Genomic DNA, 20,620 nt, shown 5'->3' with positions numbered 1-20,620 from the left:
GAATTTTTATTAAATTTACATATAAAAAGTGATACTAGGTTGCCCTCCAAATATGTTTTTTCAAAAGTGCCTCTTATGTATTTTGATTTTTTTTTTCTTTTTGTTTTTCTAATTTCTTTAAACATTTAAAAAAAATACAAAATAGACACTTTTGGAAGCATATTTAGAGGGCACCCAAGCATTTTTCATATAAAAATCTTAATCACTCATATACAAATAGAGTCTTTCCTTTACTCTTTCCCCTCTCCTTTCTTCTTCTTCTTCTTCTCGCCCTCTAGTGTCCCTCATTGTAGATTTATTATATTTTGGTTTTAGTGAAATAAGTTTACACTTGTTCTCACGACCTTGTTTCATGTAATTCCAAATATCATTAATAATATTCAAGATATATCTACAACTATTTTACAACTCGTTTTAAATCAACCAATGTAATTGTAACACTTCATTAAAAACTAATTTCGATTTTACATAGTGACCCTTCATTTTAAGTAGAGTAATAAAATAGTTGTAGATTTATCATGTGACTTTATTATCATTGTTTGAGTGCCAGCCGATTTTAGTTGAGGTTTTTTGCTAAACTCATTTAACTTTTAGCTCTCAATTGATATGTTTCATTAAGGGGTATGCATTCTTCCCAAGTGAATAATTAGTTTTTCAAAGTACAAGTTTGGTGGAAAAAATCTTGGACAAGTTTTGTGCACAAAAATTTTCTTACAACAGTTGGAAAATTCTACTCATCCGCCTTTACATCGCAAACTCTGACAATGAATCCCACTCATCTTTCTATTTTTATTTCAAGAGCCGTCTATATCTTCACTTTTTGGTTGCTTTGCATCTTCACTTTTTGCTGACAACGTATCCCACTTCCCTTTTAACTTCCTTTAATTTATTTTATTTCTATAGCCAACTACATCATCACTTTTTTGGTTGGTCTACATGGTTAAAAATTAAGAAGTTATGAATAGTAAATTAAGATGAGATAAAAATAAAAAATTTAAAAATTGAATAAAATATTGTTAGAATATAATTTTTTAATATTATTTTTATTTTAAAAATTTGAAAAAATTAAATTCTTTATTATATTTTATTTGAAAACTTGAAAATTTTAATGATTAGATGAGATGAATTGAGATCAACTATGAATCTAAACAGACCCTTAGGTGCAGTTTGAATAGTAAGTTGAAATGAGATAAGTTTGGAAGAAAGTTGAATAAAATATTGTTAGAATCTTATTTTAATATTATTATTATTTTAGAATTTGAAAAAATTTAATTGTTTATTATATTTTGTATAGGAATTTGAGAAAATTGTATGATTAAATGAAATGAATTGAGATGGATTTTGTATCCAAACATGGCCTTAATCTTCTTCACTTTTTGGTTGGTCTTCTTGCGACTGTAGAAATAAAATAAATTGATGGGTACCAAAATTGACTTAGTCTTAAAGATCATTTGTAAGTTCCAGATGAGCTAATTATTAGGTCAAGAGTTAAGAAGATCAATGATGAGTGCAAATCATTTGGGATGAAGCTAGCAAGACTCCACATATAATATGGGTTTCAAGGAAGGAGAACCAGTTTTGATTCATTTGATGCAAGTTATAGAAGAGTGCAACATGACTTAGGATTTAATTTATTATTTGGGCCATATTATCTGCATGTTTATGTGATTGAAGGTCTTTGACTTGTTTATTTAATTAAAATGACTTATTTTATTAGTTATAGAAATTAGTCTAGAATAATTGGGTTTGAGGATGCTTGACCCACATATATTTTATTTTGATGAATTAGGGTTTTTAGGAATTATTATTACATTTAATAAGGGGGCGGCCACTAGGGGTCTTTGGGTAATTATATTTCCAGAATTAGGGTTTATTCTTAGAAGCACTGGAGGGGGGCACCCAAGGGTATTTTGGAAAAGATTCTTAAATTTTTAGCTAAGATTTCTAGTGGGAAGGTCATGTGTTTCGCCCAAATGTATTTTTGGAAAGAATGGCCTTATTTTAGTAGGGTTATTTAAACTTCTTGTAGACTCATTTTAAGAAATTTTATAAAATTTGATAAATTTTAGTCATTGTGAATTGAGTTTATCTCATCTTGTTCTTGAATGAACTTATAAATTTATCAAAGGTAAATCATAACCTTCGTGGCATTACTTTTTTGTAATTTGGGTTCTTGAGACAGGTTCTTCAACGAGTCTAAATTTTTATATAATCAAGGTTCTTGAAACGAGTTCTTCAACGGATCTTGGTTTTTCCATTAACTTGATTTTGGTTTTCTTGGGTAAGTTTTCAAATTGATTGTGGGTTCAAGAGAGTCCATTTCTGCGAGTTCATATTATTTGGTATTTAGAACAAGATTTCCAATCAAGTCTGATTCTATCTTTTAATTATTGCATTACTTATCAAAAAACAAAACAAAGGACTACTGGAATTCACTTAGGGTTTATTTGTGTGGCTGTCAAAATTCTTAGGGTTTCTTTGTGTTGGTTGCTGTGTTTCATCCTAGTGTTGCCAAATGATTTGTCATTAAGGTCTGTTAGGGTGGTTGAATTCCATCTAGTGTCTCTTGCATCTCTAAGTTTGTCAATTGTTTAGAGTATCATTTCATTGATTTTCTTCTAATTCATTGTCAATTCTTGTGTATTTGAGTTCATTGTTATTGTTTGTGATTGAATTGGTGAGAAAAGAGAAGCCGAAAAAAAAAAAAAGAGAGAGAGAAAGAAAAAAGTTGCTACATAGTTACAACAAAAGAGAAAGAAAGAAATTTGTTGATTGGACCCTATCTTCAAATGGGCCGAATTGGTCTTGTTACATCATTCTAATTGTTATCTTATTTTGTAATTACTCTTTTCCTTGTATAAATTCCTTGACTCTCGTATCATTTTATTCCTTCATTGTTTCTTATTCTTATTTCTTGGATTTAATTACTGGTTGGAATAATATAAGGTTAATTGTCTTAATTTAGTTCAACTAGTTTTTTAAAGAACTTGAGCGGGAAAACTATTGAGGTAAAATACAAGAGAGTGTGATATTATTATCGGAAAAAAGTCAATTAAGAGTAAAACACCAGTAGAATGCCACTATTTGAGTATAAACACGTAAAAGAGTGTATGATGTTTTTACTACTAACATTCTTTTATGCAGCACATTACGATATTTCATAATAGTGACTTAACACCGAAAAGAGTAGCAAACAATTCATTCTTTGTGTTATAGTCCATACAACAAAAGTTTAAGTGGTTGAATTTGGTGTGGGGGGAAGTGAGGGATATGATGGATCAATGAGGTGCAATGATTAGAAATCTGCAAGGTGTGAGAGATAAGAGGAGACATAAGCTCAGTATTGAGAATGGATATGAGTATGAAGAGTATGGTAAGTGTCTTGTTGCCAAGCGTACTCTTAATACACAAATTAAGATGGATGACATAGCGCAGCATAGAAAGAACACTTTTCATACTAGATGTCACATCAACTACAAATTATGTAGTATGATTATTGATAGGAGGAGTTGTACTAATTTGACTAGCACTACTTTAGTTGAGAACTTGAATTTAACTACCTTAAAACACCATAAATCATACAAGTTGCAGTGGTTGAATGATTATAGGGGAGGTTAGAGTAAATAAGCAAGTGTTAGTTTCTTTTTCAATTGAAAAGTACAAAGATGAGGTGCTTTGTAATGTAATGTCTATGCATGCTGACCATATTTTGTATGAGAGGTCATGTCAGTGTGATAGGAGAGTGATCCATGATGGATTAAGAAACATGTACAATTTTAAAAATGATGGAAAAACAATCAAACTTGTTCCTTTAACTCCAACATAGGTCCATGAGGACTAACCGAAGATGAAAAGTGAGATTGAGCTAAAAAGTAAGAGTGAAAGTGAGATTGAGAAAAAAAGAAATAGACCAAAAAGGGGGGAGAGAGGGAGAGAGAGGGAGAGATGAGCAAGAAAAAAGATGAGGTTGAGGCTGAGAACCTAAGAAAATGAGAGAATGAGTTGAAAAACAATTATGAGGCCAAGAGTTCGAAAAAAGATGATAAAAAAAAGAGTGAAAGGGAAAGCGAGAGTGAAAAGCAAAAAAAGAGTAAAAGAAAAAAAGAGAGTGAAAAGAAAAAAGAGAGTGAAAAGAAAAGAGAGAGTGAAGAAAATGAGATAAAAACAAAGAGAAAAGTGAGTTTTTATACTAAAGCAAGTTTTAATATTTTAACAAATTTTTGCCTAATGTTGTTGTCTCTTTGTTGCAGGGATATAAGGTCGTGTTTCCTCGCAATGTATTTAGTGGATTGCCAATTATTAGAGAAATAGATCATCAACTTAAATTTGTGCCAGGTGGAGCAATTCCTAACCGACTGACTATAAGGATAATTTGGAAGAGACAGCATTGGAGACTTAGCAACATTACCTTTGACCAAAAGCATTTGTCATAGATACCGAATATGAGTCTTTGAAGCACTTAAAGGAATAAGGTAAGTTGAATAGAATGTATGCCCTGACAATTCCTAATCGACCGACTATACGAATAATTTGGAAGAGACAGCGTTGGAGACTTAGCAACATTACCTTTGACCAACAACATTTGTCATAGATACTGAATATAAGTCCTTAAAGCACTTAAAGGAATAAGGTAAGTTGAATCGAATGTATGCCAAGTGGGTGAGATTCATTGAGACATTTTCTCATATAATCAAATACACACAAGATAAGGAAAATCTTGTGGTTGATGCATTAGCAAGAATATATTTTCTTATCTTTATTTTAAATACAAAATTATTGAGATTTGAATATGATAAGAAATTATATGCTAATAATAAAGATTTTGCTAATGTGTATGGAGCGTATAAGAATGTATCGTTTGGTAAGTTCTATAAATTAAATGGGTACTTGTTTAGAAAAAATAGATTTTGTGTACCTAATAGTTCTATGTGTGAGTTGCATGGGCATGAAGCACATAAAGGTGGTTTGATTGACCATTTTGGTGTAAGGAAGACTTTAAACGTGTTGCATGAACGATTGTAGGAGTATCATTTGTCATTCATTGACGTATTGTTTGAACGTTTGTGGAAATATTATTTGCTATTCATTGAGGTTGCATATAATTAGAGTGTTCATTCTATTACTAATTTTTCACCTTGTGAAATTGTTTATGGCTCTAATCAACTTATGCCTTTAGATTTAATGCATTTACATATTGATGGTAGGAGTAGCTTAGATGGACAGAAGAAAGCGGAGTTAAAAGTGAATTTTTCATGTGAGTATAATATTTTTGTTACTTTCAATGTTTTTTATCGTTCTCCTTGTGACGTAGGTGAAGATTCGAGATCAAATCATTCTGAGGAGAGAGAGAATAATGGGCACTGAGATGGACCTAGTTTTAAAGATCCTTTGCAAGTTCTAGATGATCCAATTATAAGATCAAGAGCTAAAAAGATCAAGAAAACTATGTAAGGATGGGTGCAAGCCACATGAGACGAAACTAGCGAGACGAAACTAGCAAGACTTCAACATATAAGATGGGCTTGAAGGTAGGAGAATCAGTTTGATCCATTTGATGCAAGTTATGGAAAAGTGCAACATGACTTAAGATTTATTATTTGGGCCCTATTATTATGTTTATGTGATTGAAGATGTGATGACCCACTTTTGAGCGTATTTTCGCTGAAATAATTGTTTTTATTTTAATTAATATATAGTTTAATTATTTTAATTTAATTGCGTTTTTTAAAATTAGTTTTTAATTTATTTGATGTTGTGTTTTATTTCTTTAAGTTGTTTTGTGGTTTTTAATCTTTTTGGCGGTTTAGTTTCGTTTCCCGGAATGAGGATTGGACCTCATTTCTTTTTACATATTTTTCCTTTTTCTCTTTTTTCCTTTTTTCTTTTCCCCTTCTTTTCTTTATCCTTTCTTTTTCTTTTTTTCATTTCTTTTTCTTTTTTCTTCTTTTTCTTTTTTTCCTTCCTGCTCCCGCGTCGTCCCCCCCGATCTCTCTCTCTCTCTCTCTTCTCTCTCCTCACCCACGGCCGGAAACTTCAACAGCCCAGACCGCCGCCGTCCGGCCACCGTTTGGCCCACCGCCGGTCTCGTTCGAACCCCCTCCCTCCGGTGCACCTTCCCACCAAATATCTTCCCCTGCCGGCAGGCCGTTTGGCCGGAAAAGCCATTTGAAGCCCCACGGTTTTTCCTCCGTACCGCCGCCGTCGCTCCACCTCCGGTCACCATTTCTTCACCACTTCATCACCGGTCCCTTGCCGTCCTAACCCACCCATTTTCGGCCTCCAACGACCACCGGAACAGCTCCTACGAGCTTAGTTTCCGATTTGCGTTTTCCGGCCATTTCCGGCGATTCCGCCGCCACCCACGGCCGTTCATCACTTCCAATAGCTTCACAACCATCCCTAAACCATTCCCTATCAATTTCATGTCCTAGTTTATCCCCGTTCAAAAGTGGGTTTTTCAAACCCACGGCCGCAGTGAATTTTCACTGTAACGTTGCTTTTCCGCCGTCGTTTGCTACGCCGCTTGTTTTCTAAAATTGCCATATAGCGCTGTAAGTATTTTCCAAACCCTATTTTCAGATTTAAATATATATTGCTCTTTCAATAATTTATTGCTGCTGGTTGGTTGATTCCGGACTGAGTCCGAGGAGTTCGGGGGTCGGATGGATGAAGGACGGAGTTACTTGTTTTATTGATTTATGTTGGTTGGTTATTTTATTATGCATTGATATGGCATTACATGGTGCATGCACGTGTGTTTTTGTGTATGTGTGAAAAGCCTGTGTGTTGGCGTAAGTGGTCTTACGGGTGCGTGTGTATCACGACCCCAAGCCGGGATGGGGTATTATCCCGGTGGAGCTCCTCTGGTCACTCGGGAGCGGAATAAACTGAGTGATGTCCCTTGAGTTGTCGCTAGACGACGGGAGCGGAGGCTAGGGGTTGCTTGGCTACGAACGCGCCGGGCGCGGAACCGAGCATCGCTCTACGCACCGACTCCGTGGCCCTTCGCTGGTGAGGGCTAGAGGATGCTTGGCTACGAACGTGCGGGGCATGGAACTGGGCATCGCTCGTTAGGTGTCACATGCGTGGTGGTACTCTGCGGTGTGGCACTGGAGCCAGGGTGTGCGGATGACCCCTAGGGGAGGTCATGGTGCATACGGATAAAAAATGTGATTTTGGCGTGTGTGGAAAACTGTGTCTTTGGGTTTTGTGCATTGGGCATGGTTCATGCATATTGTTTGAGTTCTATATGTGTTATTATCTGGTAGTGTTTGGGTTTTACTTACCTGCGGTACCATTTTTGGTTCCGCAGCTTTTGGTGCAGGAGATGAGGATGAGGAGGAGGAGGCTGAGCCCGAGGATGCGGCTCCGCCTGGTTGCTGATGTTATGCTTTTCTTTATGGTTTTAAAACTGTATTTGTGTTTTGTAATATTTTATCTATGTACGTTTTAAACAGCTTGTATTACGTTAAGAAAAATTCTGGTACTTAGTTATGACTTTTGTTATCCGCTGCGTGTTCTTTGTACACATATGTTGCCTCGCACACAATCGGCACCCGTCGATAGGATGGTGACCCGGGTTGTCACCATCCGGACGTCTCGATTTCCCCGTGTTCGGGCGTGGGGATTTGGGGACGTCACAGAAGATTTTTGACTTGTTTATTTAATTAAAATGACTTATTTTATTAGTTATAGAAATTAGTTTAGAATCATTAGGCTTGAGGATGTGTGGCCTACATATATTTTATTTTGATGAATTAGGGTTTTTAGGAATTATTATTACATGTAACAAGGGGGCAGCCACTAAGGGGTCTTTGGGTAATTATATTTTAAAAATTCAGGTTTATTCATAGAGGCGCTAGAGGGGGCACCTAATTGTATTTTTGAAAAGATTCTTAAATTTTTAGTTAGGGTTTTTAGTGGGAAGGCCATGTATTTAGCCCAAATGTATCTTTGGAAAGAATGAGCCTTATTTTAGCTAGGTAATTTAAACCTCTTATAGCCTTATTTTAAGAAATTTTATGAAACTTGATTAATTTTATTCATTATGAGTTGAGTTTATCCCTTATTGTTCTTGAATGAACTTATAAACTTATCAAAGGTAAATCGTAATTTTTGTGACATTACTTCTTTGTAATTTAGATTCTGGAGACAGGTTCTTCAACGAGTCTAGATTTTTATATAATTTAAGTTTTTTAAATAAGTTCTTCAATAAGTTGGATAAAGCCATTTTGCCGCCCGGGCGGTACTGCTCAAGTGTACTGCTCGGGAAAAAAATAATATATATATATATATATATTTTACTTACTGATTAAGAAATAGATTTTAAGTGTATTGGTGTATTTTTTTTTTTTACTTAATGATTAAGAAAATGATTAAAAAATTGTGAAAATAAAATTAAAAAAAAAAAATTTGCACTGGGCAGTACGTCCAGCAGTACATTTGGGGCGGCATAATAGCTAGACCCCAATAAGTTTAGATTTTTCTATTGACTTGATTTTAATTTTTTTGGATAAATTTTCAAGTTGATTGTGACTTTTAAGAATCTTATTCCTGCAAATTCATATCATAAATTAAATGAAATTAACAGATGAATGGATCCATTGTCACGGTGTGCGGTGTAAAGGCAGACAACTAGAATTTTCCAACCGTTAGCAGAAAGTGAAGAAGACAAAAAAGTGAAAATGCATGCGGCTGTTGAAATAAAAATGGAAAAATATACACAGCAGCCTCACACTTTTTCACACTATTAAAAAATATGAATTTACTATTTTACCCTCTTTTATTTTACACTTTAAAAATAATAGTATATTGAATGTGAGGCTGCTGTATAGCCATTCTCAATAAAAATAGAAAGATGAGTGGGACCTATTATTAGAGTGTGCGGTGTAAAGGTGGAAGAGTAGCAATATATTTGACGTGACTGACATAAAGTAATGGTCAATTGGGATTTTATGTAGTACTTAAAAAAATAAAAAGAATTTAAACTACAATAGAAATTATGTTCTCACAGTCAATGAAATATTAATTATAGTTTAATTTTATGATTGAATTGGATGGTCTAGAGAAAGATAAACAAGACATTAAATGCTTAGGTATGATTTGAATGATTAAATTCGAAGAAAAATAAACATAACATTATTTGCTGATGTGGAATCCATATTGTCCAATAATTCTATCCCGAAAACATTAAGGGCATGCTTGAATAATAAGATAAGATGAGAATTCTATAAATAATAGTAAAATTATTAAAATAATTTGTGAATAATAATAAAATAATTTAAATTAGTTTTATTGAATTTAAAAAGAAAAATGATAATATACCCCATAAATTTGCCCCTCATTTTGACTACTCATATTTTTTTTTTTTTAAGTTTTTGTTTTTACGTAACAATTAAAGAAGTAACTTTTAGTGTATTTGTATATTTTTTATTTTTTAAAATGGTTAAAAATGTGAAAAAGAAAAGAAGAAAAAATTAAAATATGAAATTTATACTAGTGAGAGGGCCTAGCGGTCAAAGTTGGGTAGCACACTATTAACACCATTTTACGAAATGGGAGAGAAAAAATAAAAATAAAAATATTATAAAATTCAAATATTATTTGATTTTTTTTTTTTTTGAAACTTGAAATAATTGTATTATTTTTTCGTTTTGTTTATAAGTTTAGAAAAATTGTAATCATTAGATGAAAATGTTAAAGATTTAAAATTAAAAATTATTTTATATTTTAATGATATTTGAAAAGAAAATTATGAAAAATTTTAAAACAAGATGATCATCTCATCTCATCTAAGTGTCCAGACATGGCGTAAATGCACTAACATGAGGGTCTCTTACTCTCAAGAATTGAACCATCCAATTCAATCACTATCACTAAAATTTTAAACTAAGAGAGAAACTCAATGGAAAAGAGTTGGTAAATCCTTTGAACTATCACTAAACTTTTACATCCGGTAATCACGATCTTTAGACCCAATTGTTTTTTTTTTTTTTTTTAATGGAGAACTATCTAAGCCAAAGGATAAAATTCTTTCTACAAGTCACCCATGCTCTCTCCTATTAATTATCATCTCACCATTCTCATAGTTGCTGTCAGATTCACTGACTGTTATTTTGTTTCTCAATTCATTCTCACGCTGATAAGTTAAAATTGTTCTTTACATGGGAAGCCTAGCAATTAAACTCTTACTCTGTCCTTAATGGGTATGCGTTTATAGAAAAACGATAGTTGTAGTCGTAAGTGCATAAGCGCCGTCCAATCACTTTGAAACAAGTGAACAAACACGAAATTCACATGAAAAGAAATAAATTTTTTAATAATAAACTCTGCTATTTTTTAAAGCAACTGCACGATGCTTGTGCATTTCACGCCTGTATATAACATTACTCGTGTTTATAAGACTACGCAAAATAAGATGCCTAAGGCATGCAGCCTCAATTCTTTTGTACAAATCTTAGCATTCCATTCCGGCTCAGTTAAAGAAAGCCGAGAGGAAAATGAAACATGGAGTGTCCGAACGTCTAGATGTTTTCTTAAAAACACACTTCCATAAATGCTAAGCAATCCTATTAAAATTTTGCGAAGAAACTTAAAAAGGTAAACAAAAAGGTCAGGCAAGAATGTGAACTAATTATCACAAGCAGGGGAGTAATTTAACGGCAAAACTTTTGTCAGTAAAAGAAAGAGCTTCTCCAACTTGACGTATTGAAAAACATCTTTTTCATCAATGGAAATGGTTCGAAAAATTACAAACTGTACAGAGCAGTCCTACTTTAACTAATGCTACAGCTACATGAACAAAAGATTTCACTATCATGATCAGTCACTTACATGAGATGGAATAGGATGAAGATCCTCCTCGGCTGGCACAGTACCTGTTGATACATATTTAAATTATATTGAAAGCTTTGTAGCAGCCCTTGGAACTATGCAGATGCTCCCAGTGAAACTTGGCCATGTACTGCAGCAGCTTCAGAAGCTGTTTCTTCCTCAGGGTCAGTATCTGTTGCTGAGATTAGAGATGCAGACTGAATCTTTCCAGTGTGATCTAGCCGCATCAAGATAACTCCCCTGCAGTAATATTTATTGGAGACGACTACATCAGAATAATATAAATGAACTACTAAAAGTTACAATAAGGATGTTGACAATACATCCTGAGGGGTCGCATCATAGTATTTACATTATAATACATAAATAATAAACAAGAGAGATAAAGCTTCTCAACCATTATCACACTTGTTTTAAACAAATCTCAGAACTTGGATATGCTGCAAGCAGTTGAAAACTGGAAAATTCCAAATCTCAAGTAAACAGGCAGACAGAGAGGAGCCTGATAAGGCCATGTGCTACCCCTGATCTGGACCATTTTGGTGTTTGAAGATGTTTTTCTTGTTAACAATGAATGTTTTCTACTAATCAAAAAACGAGGAATGTTCTGTAAATCCTAACTTGCCACACGGAATGTTGGTGCACCATTACAAATATATTGGGTTGAGCTTAAAAGTTGAAAATCCTTGACCAGGAATATAGGGAAAACGAAAACTATTAGTTTCTGCATAAAGCGGAGCTGCTATGTTCACGCCTTCAAGCTATATCTTTATTTTTGATAAGTTCATGCCTTCAAGCTATATCATTGGCTAAAACCACAAAACAAGTAAATACAGGCAATTCTAATTACATTTCAGTAAACAAATAAACCATAGAAAATATGTACCTTGCATAGCGAGACTGTATTGAAACATCCCGAACCTTAATTCTGTTAGCCGTACCACTTTGGCTAACAAGAACCACTTGTTCATCACTTTCACCATCTTCTGTAAATTCATATTAAGGAATATATAAATTATAAATCTGCACGAGAACAAATAACTATAGGTATCAGACCATCAGCTTCAAGTAATACCCATAATATTACCCGCTAATGAAAACCCAACCACAAACACTGCAGCCAAGCGATCCTCTGCTGAAAACTGAAAATAGGGCAGCAGAAAAGAATAAGAAAAGCTACTATGTCATACAAATCACAAGTCGTGGATCTGGATGGGGAAGTTTACATGATATTCAAGATACCTTGTATCCAATCAAACCAACTCTGTTCAAAGGTGAAGCACGGAAGCTGCTCAACGGCACCCGCTTTCCAAAACCACTTTCGGACAGAAACAACAGCCATGGGCCACTGAGGCGTTTACTGCTGTGGATATAAGTATAAGATAAAATGTTCAATTGTCATGGACAAAATTGCCAAATTAAAATAAACAGCTAATTAACATAATGCTCATCATAGATAAAAGGACTAGTAAATATTATATTAAAAAAAGGAATGCCAAAAGGCAACCTCTCTCTCACAAACATAAACCGCTGATAGCTGATATGACCGCAACAAGGAGAGGGGAGAAGAATCGAAGTAATTTACTCTGTTCATCCAATAAAAGGTTCAATCCAGAACAGATAACTGTATTGCAATGGGCTCTGAATTTATTTATTTATTTTATTTTTTTTTAATTCCTCTGGTGAATTATCCAAGTATTTCAATACCACTGCCAGACAAACATTACTAATCTCAAAACCAGAGAGGAAACACATACTTTACTTCCAAACAACAATACTTGGCAGAACCTAGAGATCGAAAACTGAAGAAAAAAGTTCAGATTCTCTAGCGTTAAAGCATGTCTATAGATTTTCCAAGAATGTCCTCACTATGGCTGGTAATTAATCATACTCTGGATGCCCAAAATTGTCACACCAAAACCAGACTTATACCAAGTCACCAAGCCAACAACCATACCAAATACATTAAAATATCAAATTCTAAGTTGACGAAGTGCCAGATGCCAAGAGTAACAACCCCCAAACAATTTAAACACGCTGATTCCGATAAGGTTAATGGGTCAGGGTAACAAATTGCAATTATTACTAACCAACCAAACCATAATCTTATATGATGCCCAGCCCAATCAAGTAATAACAAAACTTGAACATCAAGAATGATGGAAAATAATTGCCTGCTTGGGTTAGCTTCTGTCACCATTTCCAAGTCTTTCCGTATAGCTGCTGGTATAATGTCCATGCTTGCTATCTTATCCTCTCCTTTTAGTCTCATGGCCACTGCACCCCTAGTATTTCGGCCTTGTGCTCGAATCTGAGCAACAAAAACAACAGCGAGAACGATATCAGATACTGAATTAGCTCAAGAATCATGATCTGCATTATAGGACGATTTAAAGAGATTTTAAATGAAAAATGGTGAAGATTCTTTTTCTATTATTATGATTATTATTATGTAGTGGAGTTTCTGTGGGTTGTCCATAAATTTTATTAAAAAATAACATTATGAAAACATAACACAGCAAGTTCTCCACCATAATGAGAAGAAGCAGGAGAATCCCAAAGCAATTCAAGATCCAGAAGGCTTGGTAATCCAAAAAGAAGGGACAAAGTCATTTCTATAAGCGATGGGAATGTTCCAATCTTTAAAAAATCATGCCACTTTTAATGAGCTTGCACAACACAGCAAGTTCTCTCCCAAAATGAGAAGCAGCTGAAGCACACCAAAATAAATCCCAGAAGGCTCACTAGTCCAGAAATAAGCGAGAAATTTCTTTCTGTAAGCTACGGGAAAGATCCAAGTCTTTTAAAAATCATCACATTTATTGAGCTTACATGGTTAGACTCTTTTATTTTATCACCGGGTGTCCGAGAATAGTGTCCCGACTAATCCTGGGGTGCACAATTACGTGGTTAGATTAAAATGAATTTCTATGTTTTAGATTAAAATGGATTTCTATGTTTTTTTAATCAGGATTCATGTGTTTTAAAGAAAAATGTAATCCAATAACATTGGAGCACATCTCCATGGACTGAAAAAGAAGAAAGCTCAATCACAAAGGACTTTGATTTGCTTTACACAGATAAAATCCTGGAAACCATTTCCTCGGGAAAAATGGATTTATATGTGATCAATGGACATGATTGCAGTGTTGCTATTGGCTATTACAGGAGGCTTTTAAGAATCATTATGTGCTGTTTATTCCTACTTATCTTTGGATAAGTTAAGCTTTAGTGAAAATAAAAAGGATGTTTCCAGGAACACACGGAGTATACAAATATACACCTAATTAAAAAAAGAAAATAGTAAAAAATCATCAAAACTACAAATAAATAATCAAGATTGGACAGCCATCGAAGAGAAAAGGGTAAAACATTCTTCACTTCTGCCACCATCTTCTTGCATTTATCAAAACTCAGGTCACTCCTTTCCTTCCATATGCACCACATAACCCAAGACAGAATCAGCTTCCATAAAGTAGCACTCTTGAAAACCTACCTCTCCAACACGCCAATAGAAATACTTCTTCTTTTTTTCTGATCAGTAAATAGGAATTTTATTAAAATTAGGCAAAACTAAGTACCCGAGACATATTGATCGAGATGCAAGACAAGCTATTCGTAATGCCACTAGGAAGGCTAGGCGTGCCGAGGTTAGAAGAGTTGCATTGGGTTGCATGCATGGCTCGGGTGGTGAGGCAATGGGCGTCCAAGACAAGTGCAACTAGAGGAGATTCATGACGAGATGACAAGTTCCTAAAAAATAGGGGTGGAGGCGCCATTCATGGTGGTGGCCGGCCATGATCATTTTATTAAGGAATTTATTTATTTTTAATATGTTTTGTTATTTCCTAGTTTATTTTCTAGTTAATTTCCTTTATTTTAGGCATTAGATGTTGTTTCTTTAAACTTAAGATTCCTAAAACTTAGGAGTGGATCAAGAGTGAGATCCAGACGAAGATCGAAGTTAAGGAAAGAGAGGGGAAGGCATGTGGCGCCAACCCTAGGGGGGATTTTCTATTTATATTGCTTTGCATTGTTATTTCAATCAATTATTGTAATGTTATTCAATGAATGAGAATTCTCTTCAATACTTTTGAGAGTTAAGTGCTAGCCCGAGCTAGTATTGATTTTCGCCAACAAATCAATTTGTTTGTGTTGCCTTGAAGTAACCCTAGATCTAGCCAACCAACAAGCAAAAAACCCTAGATCTAATCACCCAACACGCCAATTACAAGTGAGTGAGAGTGAGGCTTCCATCACATATATAAGAACCACACCTATGCATGACTGTCTAAAGATACAAGAAAATCATGTACGTTCATACCATTAAAGTCTATTACAATCAACCAATTGAATAATATATAAAGAAAAAAAGTTATAATCTCATTCATTGTCTATCCATGATCCTCAAATTGCGACCATTCCTCTCCATCCATATGCACCACCATAGGCAGATTGGTATCATCTTCCACATCGCTGCAATTTGAGAATCACCAAAAATGCCTTGCCAGCTGGCCAAAAAGTCAACAACCCTTCTTGGCATTATTACCCAAACGAGTCCCACTCAGCAACGATATCATTCCATAAGCTCATGGCTACATCACAATGCAATATTAGGTGATCCACATACTCCCCACTTTTCTTACACATATAGCACCAATCTAATACAATCAATCGACGTTTTCTTAGATTATTTAAGACAAGAATCTTCCCTAGTGAAGTCATCCATACAAGAAAAGAAGCTTTTAGGGGGTCCTTAGTCTTCCATATGTTCTTCCATGGGAATGTTCTTGTAGAGTTTGTCACGAGGGACTTGTAGCATGACTATACAATAAATTCCCCTTCTTGGATTGTGGCCACTTAATCTTCTCCAGTCGCTCTACATGTATACACAAGGTTGAAGAAATTTGTAAATGTATCAATTTTCCAATCTTGGACAGCTCTAAGGAATGTGTTATTCCACTGAGGAGAGCCACTAGAGAGATCCATGAGCTCTGCTACGGAAGCCTCCTTTCTTTAGGCGATGCCATATGGTGTTGGGTAGGCTTCTTTGAGGAATCTATCTCCACACCATAGGTCATTCCAAAATTTAATTCTGGAACCATCGTCAACTGCAAAACGTGCGTATCGATGAAGATTGGTCCAGCCTCTTATTTGTTTCCAAAACCCCACCCCATGTGATCCGCTCACCTCATTCAAGCATCATCCGCCCCACAGTCCACCACATTTTAATTCTATAATTACCCTCCATAACAAGCTCCCTCTCTTCGTGATATCTCCACAACCATTTACCCAATAAAGCCTTGTTGAAAACCAACAAGTTCTGAATACCCAGCCCGCCTTCTCATATAGGGTTACAAATCAACGTAATAAAGCCTTGTTAAAAACCAACAAGTTCTGAATTCCCAGCCCGCCTTCTCATATAGGGGTACAAATCAACGTAATAAAGCCTTGTTAAAAACCAACAAGTTCTGAATTCCCAGCCCGCCTTCTCATATAGGGGTACAAATCATAGCCCAATTCACCAAATGAAATAAGAATTCTTCGTTTATTCCCCCCATAGGAAATCTATTTGCAATTTCTCTATCCGGTGAGCCACTTTGCATAGTATTGGAAATAAAGATAAGTAAGTCGGCAAGTTGGATAGAGTACTTTTTATCAATGCAATTCTACCACATTTGGACAAATAAATCCTCTTCCAACTCACCAGTTTACACCCCATTTTTTCCAACACTCTATCCCAAATAGATTGCCAGTTAAAGGAGGCACCTAGTGGAAGACCCTTCATTGGCAAGGTGGAGACTTTGCATCCCAGAATGTTAGCCAAGCTCAAAACACTTGGAACATTTCCAGTTGGAACTAATTCTGACTTAGCAAGATTCACTTTCAAACTTGAAGCCACTTCAAAGCAACGTAAAAGAGCCCGCAAAGCTTGAATATGATTATGCTAGCCCCATGAAAGACAAGAGTATCATCTACAAATAAGAGGTGAGTCCTCTCGAGTGTGCCGATTCTTGCATCCCCTACAACAAACCAAATTCAGATAGAAATCCACCTTCCACAAGACCTACGATCATTTTCCTAAAAGCTTCCATTATGAAAACAAAGAGTAATGGAGATAGAGGATCACCTTGCCTCAAACCCCTCCTTGAACTTCCGAAGAAACCCAATGGGCTACCATTCACCAATATCGAGAAACGTAAAGTAGAGATGCAAAATTTGATCCAAGAGCACCATCTCACTCCAAGTCCACACCTCTCAAGCGTAACAAAAAATTTCAGTTTACACGATCATATGTCTTCTCCAGGTCAAGTTTGCATAATAACCCGAGTTCACCCGACTTGATACGACTCTCCAAGAATTCATTGGAAATGAAAACCGAGTCAAGGATTTGCCAACCTCGTATGAATGCATTTTGGGGCTTGGATATGATCTTCTCCAATACTGTACTCAATTTAAGAGCCAAAACCTTCGAAAGGACTTTGCACATTCCACTCACCAAGCTAATAGGACGAAAGTCCTTAATCTCCACCACCCCAAGCTTCTTTGGGATAAGAGTAATGAAAGTGGCATTTAGGCATTTTTTAAAAATACCTCGTTCATGAAACTCATGGAAGAAGCTCATGATGTCATCTTTAACTATCTCCCAACATGCCACATGCCTTAAAGAAGGCCATAGTGAACCCATCAGGACCCAAAGCTTTGTCACATGCCATACTTCTCACCACCTTGCGAATCTCCACCTCCTCGAAAGGTGCCTCTAGCCAAATTGCTTCTTGCTGATCAATCAACCCAAAAACAAGCCCATCCAAACAAGGTCCTCCAAGAAAATTGTTCCAAGAGTAGTTGTGCATAGTAGTTGGTAATGTGATCCAATGATCTCAGGCAGATTCGATGTAATCCTCCCATCTACCAACAAGGACTCAATGACATTGTGTCTTCTATGCAAACTAGCCATGCGATTGAGAACTTGGTGCATTTATCCACTTCTTTTAGCCATAAAGCCCTTGATTTTTGTCTCTATGAGATCTCTTCCATTAATGCCATTCCACTTGGTGCCCATGCATGAGGAATTTTGGCTAGTATCGACAAGAGGCAATGATGAAGAAGAGAGAGATAGGGAAACTCGGCCAAGGCAAGAGGATGCCACTTGGCATCCATGCGTGAGATGGCTTGTGGACCTTTTGAACTTCTGAAACAGAATAATGAAGGGAGAGAAAATGTGGGAAATCAAGATGGGTATTTAAACCTTAGCCATCAATAGTCAGTGGGTTACGATTACACCCTAGAGGAGAAAACAAAGAGTCATTTTCAACACTCCTCCATTCCTTCCAGCCCCTCCCTTTCATGCACATCTCCAAAAGAGATTCAACCATTTTCCTTCAATTCAAACACCATTCACGCACCACCAAGTGAAGGAATTGGATAGCACTCAAAGAGACTTCAGCTTGCTCACTCATTTGACACTCTAAACAAAAAGTTTGCAAGTTAACCTCTAACCCAATCTTGGATAATGTGTTCAAGTTTTCATGTAAACGCTGCATACGTACCATTTGTGTTTATCTAAAAATGCTAAAGTTCTTGTTATGCTTTATCACATGCTCGGATTCTTGCCATGTTGAATCATGTGTGCTCGGTTCGTCATGCTATGTCCGAACCTTGTGAATATTTGGAATCATGCCTACATGACATGTTTGATTGGCAAATCATGCTTAAGTGTTATGTTGGATCATTATAAGTTGTGCTCATATGGTATGTCCAAATGAAAGGCCATGATCACATGATATGTTCTCATTGTCATGTTGCCATGTTACATGCATTTCACATGCCACGCTATGATTATGTGTTACTATTTCATGTCATGCAATGTTTTATGGGTTGTGCATTAAAGTAAGTTTTGACACGATTCCAATGCTAGGTTGAGGGAATATCCTAGTGGAACTCTCCTGTCCACTATGGAGTAACTAAAGATAGAATGGTAACCCCTGTGTTGACAAAGTACAATCAATAGGCTTCGAATGGGATCACAAGGTTTCCAGAGCAAAGTCGTGGCACCTAACACTAGTTGATGCGAAAATATGGTAAGTACCGTGAAGGTGTTACGAACTGCCGTATTGATTGTGAACTTTTGGTGAAGGCGTGTCAATCTGCAAAGAGTTTAAGAGAACTCATGGTAAAGGCATGTCAATCTGCCTGAGTGTCTCTCCTACAACGTATTCACAGTTGGTCAAAAGGCCTATGATGTTGTGCGGTAACTAGCAGGTGCACGCACTTCTTAGGGGAAACTGTGAGGTATCCGTAATTGTTTATATTGAATAAGAGTATATGTGATTGACTAATAAATGGTAAGTTTGTGCAAAGAGTTACATCGTTACAAGTTCAAATGTTTTTTAAAAAGAAGTCTAAATGAAAAATACAATTTATGAAATTGCATGTTCATGCTTATGCATCCATTTTCATGTTTACCTTATGCACATTTGTGTTATCTTTGTGTATGTTTTTTGCATAACTTGCTGAGATTTCTCAAAATATCACTATGGTAGTTGTGACAGGCTTAGAAGATAGCTAGCGTAATAGATCTCTTGCCTGATATGATAGACGATGAGTATACCCTCCAAGCTTGTTTTGAAGAAATCAAGTTCTATATGGAAATCATGATGCAATTATTAGAGGACCTTAAGGGGATCCTGGAGGGAAATCGTAAGCCCTGTTGTTCATTAGTAGTTGAAGAAAGTCTTGCATTCGAGAATCGCCTCAAGGCAATTGATAAATTTATAGAGACCATTTTGAAACTAATAACCAAGATCTAGGAGATCTTAGGAAACAAAGGATAATATTTCTAACTATGTATCTCAAGACAATATTTGGTGGACATGAAGGGGGAATGTTTTGGGACAAACTTTATATATATATATATAGCAAGGACCCTACTTTTGTAAGGATGTTAAAACATGATATTTTCAGATTAATAGATTATGTTAAGATACCGTGATGTATTGCTCAAGCCCTTGTTATATTTTATTTCCTGCTGCGATTTTTACATACTAATATAAACATGTTAGGTGCATTGCATGTTAATTGTCATGAATGAGAAGTATGTAACTCAATGTTGATGTCCCGACAATTCAATCACTACCAAATTGGGGGCGTCACAATCAACATCAATAGCCTAATGTTTCTTTAGGATAAGAACATAAAACGTTGCATTCGTACTTATGAAAAACTTGCCTTTAGCATGGAAATAAAGAAACACCTCCACAACACTTCTTTTATAACCCACCAACAGGTTTGGAGAAATGTCAAAGGAAAAACTATTGGAGCCTGTGCACCCATTGTTCCCATCCTCATCAAGAGAATCAAATGAAGTGCACCCAGCTTGGCTCTCCTGTTGTACTGTTCTGTATACATGCTCTTGACAAAACACACAATATGATCACTTATCTCAGAATGATTAGAGGAGATTGTGCTACTCACATCTGAATAAAACATTTAAGTTAATCTCAATTTGAATTGGCCATAAGGTGAAAAAACTTGCAGCACTTGTCACCCACTCTTAACACCAACGCCCTTGATTTTTGTCTCCAAAAGTGTGATCCACCCCCACTCCTTACTAGCAATAATCTCTCAATTTATCCTCTGCACTTAATGCTCACCCTTCTAGATTACCATGATCCGTCACGTCATTTGGAATAAGTATATCTCTAAATTTACAAACACCTCCTCATTTCAAATTCCAAGATCAGCTTTCAATGCCTTAAGCATGCACTCAAACAAGAAACTTGGTGAA

General features: G+C 35.7%; 1 protein-coding gene across 2 annotated transcripts in view; it reads right to left on the bottom strand.

The window, feature by feature from the left end:
• Positions 1–10,705: 10,705 nt before the first annotated feature.
• LOC122315909 (DNA gyrase subunit A, chloroplastic/mitochondrial) overlaps positions 10,706–20,620 on the bottom strand; it is a 50,544-nt gene continuing 40,629 nt past the window's right edge. Inside the window, exons 23-27 of one of the 2 annotated variants that reach the window (XM_043132230.1) lie at positions 13,008–13,144; positions 12,076–12,196; positions 11,921–11,975; positions 11,720–11,819; positions 10,706–11,073 (exon numbers count right to left, since the gene is read on the bottom strand). In XM_043132230.1, coding sequence (XP_042988164.1) covers positions 10,929–11,073; positions 11,720–11,819; positions 11,921–11,975; positions 12,076–12,196; positions 13,008–13,144 — 558 coding nt within the window. In that variant the 3' untranslated portion in view covers positions 10,706–10,928. The remainder of the gene's footprint in view (positions 11,074–11,719; positions 11,820–11,920; positions 11,976–12,075; positions 12,197–13,007; positions 13,145–20,620) is intronic. The other variant, XM_043132239.1, reaches the window with a different exon arrangement.

The sequence above is a fragment of the Carya illinoinensis genome, chromosome 1, assembly GCF_018687715.1.
Source record: "Carya illinoinensis cultivar Pawnee chromosome 1, C.illinoinensisPawnee_v1, whole genome shotgun sequence".
In the NCBI taxonomy this organism is placed as follows: Eukaryota; Viridiplantae; Streptophyta; class Magnoliopsida; order Fagales; family Juglandaceae; genus Carya; species Carya illinoinensis.
The sequence above is the reverse complement of the archived record's forward strand: the minus strand, read 5'-3'. Positions and strand labels throughout refer to the sequence as shown.